Source organism: Colobus angolensis, unplaced genomic scaffold (genome assembly GCF_000951035.1).
Source record: "Colobus angolensis palliatus isolate OR3802 unplaced genomic scaffold, Cang.pa_1.0 Scaffold41, whole genome shotgun sequence".
Taxonomy (NCBI): domain Eukaryota; kingdom Metazoa; phylum Chordata; class Mammalia; order Primates; family Cercopithecidae; genus Colobus; species Colobus angolensis.
Window position 1 is genome coordinate 14,920,036 of NW_012117488.1, and position 8,236 is coordinate 14,928,271.

At 45.8% G+C, this 8,236-nt stretch overlaps 1 protein-coding gene across 1 annotated transcript in view; it reads left to right on the plus strand.

The window, feature by feature from the left end:
* The first annotated feature begins 2,567 nt into the window (after positions 1-2,567).
* Positions 2,568-8,236, plus strand: part of PARD3 (par-3 family cell polarity regulator) — a 722,486-nt gene continuing 716,817 nt past the window's right edge. The window contains exon 1 of the mRNA XM_011956182.1: positions 2,568-2,729. Within this exon, the coding sequence (XP_011811572.1) occupies positions 2,640-2,729 (90 nt within the window). The 5' untranslated portion in view covers positions 2,568-2,639. The remainder of the gene's footprint in view (positions 2,730-8,236) is intronic.

Consider the following 8,236-nt stretch of genomic DNA (forward strand, 5'->3'; position numbering starts at 1 on the left):
CAGGGGGCGCGGGCCGGGAAATCCAGCCCCAGGCCTCTCCCGGCTCCCAGGCCCCGCGGGCACGGGCCGGTGACTGGGAACTTTTGGTGTGAGGAGAGTTTCGTGACTGCCCTCCCGACGGAGGCGGGCTGCGAGCCTTCTGTCTCCTCTCCCTTCCTCGGGCGGGGGCGGGACCGGGACCGCGGCGGGGGGTCTTTCCCTCCACGTCCCCGGAGGGCAGGGGCGGGCAGGGGCGCGCGTCCAGGGGCTGCAGGGTTTGGGGAGTAGCGGGCTTGGGATCGGGGAGGCGTTCCCGGGAGGGCCACCGCTGGCACTCGGCACTCGCTTGCGAGCATTTACTGAGCTGATCCCCCTTGCTGGGCTCTGGAAAGCACAACCTTGAAACAGTCGCGGAAAGAAAAGTTTTCCTGCGAGGACCTCAGCTCCTACCTATCCTGGGCTGCTTCCATGTAGCTGGGCTGCGGAGCCGGGCCTGACTTCAGAGTTGAGTGGATTTCCCTTTTTCCTGCTGTAGTGATAACATTGTCTCCACTTCACAGCATTCCTCTACTATGTGTCAGAAGTGAAAAGGCATTTTGTTAAATTGTTTTACCGACTGTGTCTGTTTGACAACAGCCCACGCTGAAGTTTCTCCCAAGCACCCGGGGATATTTCCTTTGTAGTAGAGTCCTCTTTTGTGGGGAGTGCATTCACTTCGGTGCAGTATTTCCCATTTGTTCCCGACAGTGGCCTGGCCCCTGTGGGCTTGGGGGCTGCAGATGACGTTGGAAAGTGGCTTGGTCAGCCCTATTGAGCGTACACAGGGTACTCCGGTGGCATCTTCAGTTCCCTCAGAAATTAAGAATAAAAAGTTTTTTAGACTGCTGTTTTGCTTTTAGTATACACTGGAAAAAATAGCATAAATTTGGGCTTTTAAAGATAATTTTGGGGGACGTTTAGGAACCCGGCACAAGGATGGAAGACTTTGGCTTTAATAGCTCTGTTATGTTCCTTACAGTTGGTTGAACTCTTTTATTGAAAATCAAATAAAGTTAGTGGGAATTAGGCATCTGTTTATCTTGCAAAGCTGACAAAGGGAAAGAAAACCATCTCAATGGGCATTTACCTTTTTTAAGTGTTGTTTATGTGTGACAGTTTATGCTTTAAGTGTTCCGAAAGAGTACTCAAATTGTTCAGACACTCTGCAAACCAACAAAATACTTTGTGCAAGCAAAGAGAAATAAAGTAATATGCACTCTGCAGTATGTCTAGGCTCTTGAATAGGGAGAGGGTGATCGACATTTTCTTTCACTTTATTAATTTTATGTGATTAAAACTGTTTTACCTACTGTGTCCCATGTTTCATCGTGCACAAAATACACATAGGCTGAACTGCCTATTTGACAGTAGTTCAAATGTAGTTGTTTGAGGCATTCGTTCCACAGAAATTCTGAAGCTTTGACTGTGTCCACAGCACTGTTCTGGGTGCTGGACATCTAGAGGACCCACTGGCTGTGAGAGGCTGAGCAAGAGGCTGCGCAGTCCTCCAGGTGAAGGGGCTGGTGGTGACATGGGGAGAAGAGGGGCCTCTGGGATGCTGGGTGGCTAAAGCGCAGGGCCTTGGTCACAGACCTGGTCCTTGTTATTAACAATTAGCAGTGGTTTCACAGGGCATAGAAAAGGGAGTGCAGTTTTCTTACGGGTGTCTGGAAAGGTGTCACAAAGAGAAAAGGGGGCCTGTGAGCTGAAGGAAGGGAGGGTGATAGTGACGTGGGAGTTGGAGATGAGAGGGAGGGTCAGAGATGGGTCAGGGGTTCCAACACTTACATGCTCTTTAAGTACAACTTAGAGTTCAGTAGGTGAATTTTAACGGGGGCTTTGCAGTATACCAAGTTCAGTCATTGGATCCCAAGACTGTTGACCCTCAAATGTTGCCAGAGCTTGAGTGTCTTCTAGGTCTCCTTTTTCTCGTTTTTATTCTGAAATTGCTAGACAATGATTGAGATTAATTTTCAGTCTTTCTTACTACTTTTCCCATTCTATATTAAGTGATGAGGAAGTGATATTATGTATTTAACACTGTTTTAACTATTATTCCCTGTTCCTTACCGGTATTGCCTAATAGAACAAGAGAAATTCTGTATGAAGAATTGAGTGGCTGGATAGTTGTGTAGTGGTGTTTAGGTTGCTAGGTGACATGTGGCGTGATGAACTCCCATCTGGTGGGGAAAAATGTGGGCAGATCATGTTTATGGCTTTGTATAATAACCAACCAAGCCAAAAATAAAAAATAAAAAGGAAAAGAGAAAGGTCCCAACTCTCAAATCACCAAGGCTTTCTCTGCAGTAAACATTTTCTGGTGTGGTGGGGCTGATTTTCTGGCATTGCATCTGGGCTGTTTTCAGGTTACACAAATCAATTTTTATGGATAGCGAAATGTCATGATTTAATACTAGACATGTCCTCAGTGAGTAGATATGTGAAGGCTTACGCTTAGTCATGTGTGACATTTCTTTTTTCCTTTCATGAAAGATGTTTTTGTGGTTGTGATCACTGATGAGTGGGAATAGCTCTTCATCCTCATCCACCCATCTGCATTAGGAGCCTTGCTGAGGACAGTGGGAACCACGTTACATGGACCATTCTCATGGTGGTGTAGGATGGGAGGGTGGACTGTGTCTGCATCTGTTTCCTGTGCTTGGGACCTGACACCCATGATTACTGTGCTGAGCTGCAGCGCTAAATGTGGGGTTGGTTGAAGGGCTGCTGTGTGTAAAAAGTCATGCTGTATGAAAAAAAATAAGATTGAATTAGTGCACTTTTTTTAAAAAAGTATAATCGAGGAGACAGGAAGAATATATAACAGTGTAAATAACAGTAGGTGGTAGCATTATTGGCACCAGTGTGATACAGTCAGTAATCACTTCTGAATATTGGAGATAGGGTGCTATCATTACGGGGTGTGTGTGGGAGTCTCATTCAGTCACTAGGATTTGAACTGGGCTTGGTTGGTGGAAAGGCTGACCTTGATATAGGGCAGTGCTTGCTAACTGGGTAAGGCACCTGCCTGCAGGGGCAGATGGGCTCTGGTCTGTAGGTCTGCAGTTGGGGTCTAGGTGTGTGAATCTGCAGAATGTCTGCCAGGATTCTGAGAAGTGAAAGGGAGGGCATTCCAGGAAGGCAGTATGGACAAAGGCAATTCAGGCATTCAGCCCAGGGGGTCAGGATCAAACTGAGGAGGACTGAATGCCAGGACAAGACCCTGGGACTTCATGCAGTAGGCAGGACTGTGGCATTCAGCTAAGAGTCAGGGTAACAAGTAGTTCTTTTTTTTTTTTTTTTTTTTTGAGACGGAGTCTCGCTCTGCCGCCCAGGCTGGAGTGCAGTGGCTGGATCTCGGCTCACTGCAAGCTCTGACTCCCGGGTGGGTTCACGCCATTCTCCTGCCTCAGCCTCCCGAGTAGCTGGGACTACAGGCACCTGCCATGTCGCCCGGCTAGTTTTTCGTATTTTTAGTAGAGACGGGGTTTCGCCATGTTAGCCAGGATGGTCTCGATCTCCTGACCTCGTGATCCGCCCGTCTCGGCCTCCCAAAGTGCTGGGATTACAGGCTTGAGCCACCGCGCCCGGCCTAACAAGTAGTTCTAGGAGGATGACCTGAGCAACTGAGGTTTGTATGGATAAGTTCTTAGCATTTCAGTCTAAATAAATGTTGCTGAGTGACCAAAAGGGGAAGGAGAGAGTGAAGGGCAAAAGTGAGGGCGGGGAGGTGCTGGAACCCCGTTGCCGTCTGCTTCCACCTCCCTCATAGCCTGTAGCCTCTCAGCCTGTAGGGGAGCTTTGGATCGGGTTTGGTGACCTAAGTTTACAAGCCATTTAACCTTGGGTACACCAACCCTATAGATCCCCATTATCTCAAGTGGAATATTCCCTGGCAGGGTTAATGTAAGTATTGAACAGGATGATGAGAGGGAAACTCTGAAGTCCTGAGCCCGGCCCATACTAGCTGCTCCGTAAAGATGAATGGAATCACCAATATGTTTTATCCACCAAGCAGTTTTACACCCTGGGAACTTTACCAAGTGTCCTACTATTGCTGCTTGGATTTTTCCCCTTTACTTAAAAAGGCAGCATGTAATTTCATTGAAGGATGGGTAAGAATGGTAGATTGAATGATGTGCAGCACCACAATCAGGAGAACAAAATTGTGTGTTGCATGTGTGTTTGGGCTGAGGAAGTAAAAGCTGCGGGTGTTGGCTTGATTACAGGTTGATTATTGGGGCCTCTGGCTTCTGTCCCCAAGCACATCACTTTAGAGTGATTTAATGGCAACCTGTTGTTATTACAGGTTAAGCATCCCTTATCCAAAATACTTGGGACCACAGAAGTGTTTTGGAGTTTTCTGGACTTTGGGATATTTTTGTATATCTAATGAGATAGGTTGAAGATGGAACCCAAGTCTAATGTATTGTTAGAATTTATGTATGTTTCCTATGTACCTTTATACACATAGCCTGAAGGTAATTTTATGCAGTATTTTTGTGCTTGAAAAGAAGTCTGTGTTAAGTACTTATATGTGGAATTTTCCAGTTGTGGCGTCATGTGGGTGCTCAAAAAGTTTCAGATTTTGGAGTATTTGGATTTTGGATTTTTCAATTAGGGATGCTTGACCTGTGTTTCTTAAAAAGTTGAGTCCATGGACAGAAACTTTTGAAAATGTACTTTTTTAGTGGCGGGATACTGTTGACTAGTAACATAATGACAGTCATGGTTTTTGTGAAAAATCTTGTGGCTGGTATGGAATTTTTCTGTGAGTATGTGTATGACTGCATGTTATTCATTTACAAGCATATTGAAACTTTTAGGAAAATAGTTGTATTATTGCAGAGATTGAAAGAAAATAGAGGCGAACATAAAAATAGTGAAATGAAAGCAGCTTTATTATTATTTTTAACATTTTCTGCCTTCTCAAAAAGGAAAAAGAAACTACACATTTTTGAAAGGCTGATCTTTCTAGAATTCAAGTCACATTGTCCTCTGGTGCTGAAGCGCCTTTGTCCTGCGTTCTCCAAGTCCTGCCTTCTGAGCACAGCCTGTTCCTGTAGGGACCCCTTTTGCCTTCCAGCCACTCCCTCTGCAGCCGCTCCACCCCCTGGGACTCACAGACGCTTTGCTGCCTCTGTTCTGGCATTTTCTGTTTCTTCTGCCTGGAACGTTTGCTCCCTCCTTGCACTCATTCGTGAGTCTCAGCCCATACCAGCCATCTCTGGGAGGCTGGCTCTCCGTCTCAAGCTGCTGGAGGATCTTTCTCCCTGCCTGCTGCCTCTCCTGGGGATGTCCTGGGTGTAGCTCCTGCACCGACTCAGATGCTTGGGCTGTGCTGTGTGGTTTTCAAGTGTCTCTGTGTGTCCCTCCTCCCTCCGGGTGAAATGCTTGAAGCGGGTCGCTGAGCTTCAGTCTTAGTGAATAGCCCATGTCTGTCACATTGCAGTCAGAATGTTGAGTAAATACAAAGTTGAGAATCAACATGTTAAACTGGTCTCACACAAAAAATACACTTCCGCTGAGAGGACTATCATCAGCACTTGGGAATTTAAAGGACTTTAAGGTTTGGTGTGTTTGACATACTGCACAAACAGCTTGTAATGGAAACTAAGGTTTAGTGAGGTTTGGAGTACCTAGAAGTTATTCTTTTGTATCAGCTGTCTTGAGGGAGTTCAGTTTGTTTTTCAGATCAAGCAGAGGACCCTCCTGGGGTTCGCGTTGGGCGAGGTTCAAGGCAGGTGGCCAGGGCTGTGTGAGAATCTGGCCCTGGAACACACCTATGTTTGGTCTGGCGCCTCTGATTCCGTCAGTTGAGATGCTTGGCTGAGTGCCAGGACTAAGTAGGAATGTTAAGGATCTGAGATTCTCAGAGAGAATCTGGTGGATGTGAAGCGCTTCTTGGCTTATGGTAGACATGGATGAATTGGTTGTGGAGGGAGTATTTAAAGTCCCACTTGGATGCAAACCCACAGACCGATCCTCCATCTGTCCTGGGAGGTTCTACCTCCCCACAGAGTTGGGTGCAAGTTGGTGATGTTGAGCTCTCCATAGATGATTAGAACCCTCTGTACTTTTTTCAAGGATAGAAATAAACATGTAACATTGGGCCAGAAGGTGCTTTCTATAGGTAATTTTCCATCAAGGGGAGATGGCATGCTAAGCCCACACAGCATGCTTTCATCCTGCTTGGCCACTCGCTCAGCATTCCTGGCTGGGACCAAGGTCAATGGCAGTAGAGCTGGACATCAGTAAATGCATACAGTTTTACCTGTTTTGGGTACCTTTTCTGTACAAAAGCAAATCTTTATCAAAATAAGTGCTGAGTTCAGTGGATAAAGTAGGAAGGTGACTGATTTTGTCTTTTAGTCATTATTTAAAACTAACTTCCTTCCTTCCTTCCTTCCTTCCTTCCTTCCTTCCTTCCTTCTTCCTTTCCTCCCCTCCCCTCCCCTCGCCTCTCCTCTCCTTCTGGGTCTTACTTTGTCACCAAGGCTGGAGTGAAGTGGCGTGATCTCTGCTCACTGCAGCCTCTACCTCCCAGGCTCAAACGATCCTCCTGCCTCAGCCCCCCAAGTAGCTGGGACTACAGTTGTGTGCCACCATGCCTGGCTAATTTTTGTAGTTTTTGTAGAGATGGCATCTTGCCATGTTGGTTAGGCTGATCTCAAACACCTAACCTCAAGCTATCCACCTGCCTCGGTCCCCTAGAGTGCCGGGATTACAGGCATGAGCCACCATGCCTGGCCTAAATTTTAGCAAATAAGTAAAAATAACTTTGTTTTAACTTATTTAGTAAACAAGTAAAAATTTTAGTAAATAAAGTTAAAATAACTTCCTGTATAGGTCTGTGCCTTCTTGCATCTGGCCTGCTATCTTTCCATGGTTTTTGCCATTTAAATATTACTTTTGTGTATTCCTTTTCTTCTCCATCAACTCATATTGGTCCCTGCAAATAAGATTTCAAGCTCCACATCCAAGTGACTTTAAATATCAATTATTTATTTTTTCACTTAAACAGAGTGTATTTTGTATGTACTCTCTGTATTCTGTATATATTTTATATATACTCTTAATATATATACACACACAAACACACAAGAGAAATGAAAATGTGTGTCTATACAAAAACTGTACATCAGTGTTCATAGCAGCAAGCCCACATATTGTATAATTCTGTTCCTATAAAATGACCAGAGTGGGTAGCTCTGTAGAGACAGCAGAGTGGTGTTTCACTAGGACTGGGAGTTTGGGGTAATGAAGACTGTGAATGGGCATGAGGTTTCTTTTTGGGATGATGAAAATATTCTAAGATCATGGTGATGATTGCACAATTCTATTCAAGTGTATACTTTCAATGGATGGATTTTTTGGTTATGTGATTATATGTCAATAAAGATGTTAGAAAAATAGGCTCTATAAGCCACTATGAACAATGCTCCATTTTTAGGTATTTTATAGTTCTGAGCATTTCATAAAATGAAGTATATATGTGTATCAGAGATGCTCAAAACACTTCAAATGAAAACTGGCTGTTTTAGGAGTTTTTCATACAGTGTGGAATCCCTGCTTTCTCAGACCTGTCCAGTGTGTCCTATCTGGTAAGCTCCTGGCTGCTGAGCCTCCAGGTCCCCTGGTCTCTCTGTGCTAACCCTTACTCCTCTAAGGGCTTCACCAGTTGTTCTTCAGCCAGAGACTCCTTTCTGCCCAGCTCGCCAGCACCTTTGTGCAGTGGAGGTTGAGAATGCCCCAAGTATGCACGTAATGGATCAGCCTTTCCAGCATTTGGCTTTGGCTCTCAGAAGTTTTGAACTTTGGCAAATCTTACAAGCTCTGTGAGCCTCTGTTTCCCCATGTTCTCATATTCAGAGGTGCGGGGCTGGACTCCCACTGCCATTTCCCTGAGCTGTGCAGGCACTCCTGCTCTGCATGGTTGGTGTTGGTGCTCATAGCACCATAAGTGATGTGCAGTGGCTTTTCAGAGGGTTATACAGGGTCCAGGACCTCTTACTCCTCCCACCCATGCTGTGAGAATATTTTGCCTCTCCCCCGACGCCCCCAACTTTGAAATGACGGGGCTTGCTCCAGGTCAAATGGATGCTTTTGAGAGTTAGGGTAGCCGGGCGCGGTGGCTCAAGCCTGTAATCCCAGCACTTTGGGAGGCCGAGACGGGCGGATCACAAGGTCAGGAGATCGAGACCATCCTGGCTAACAC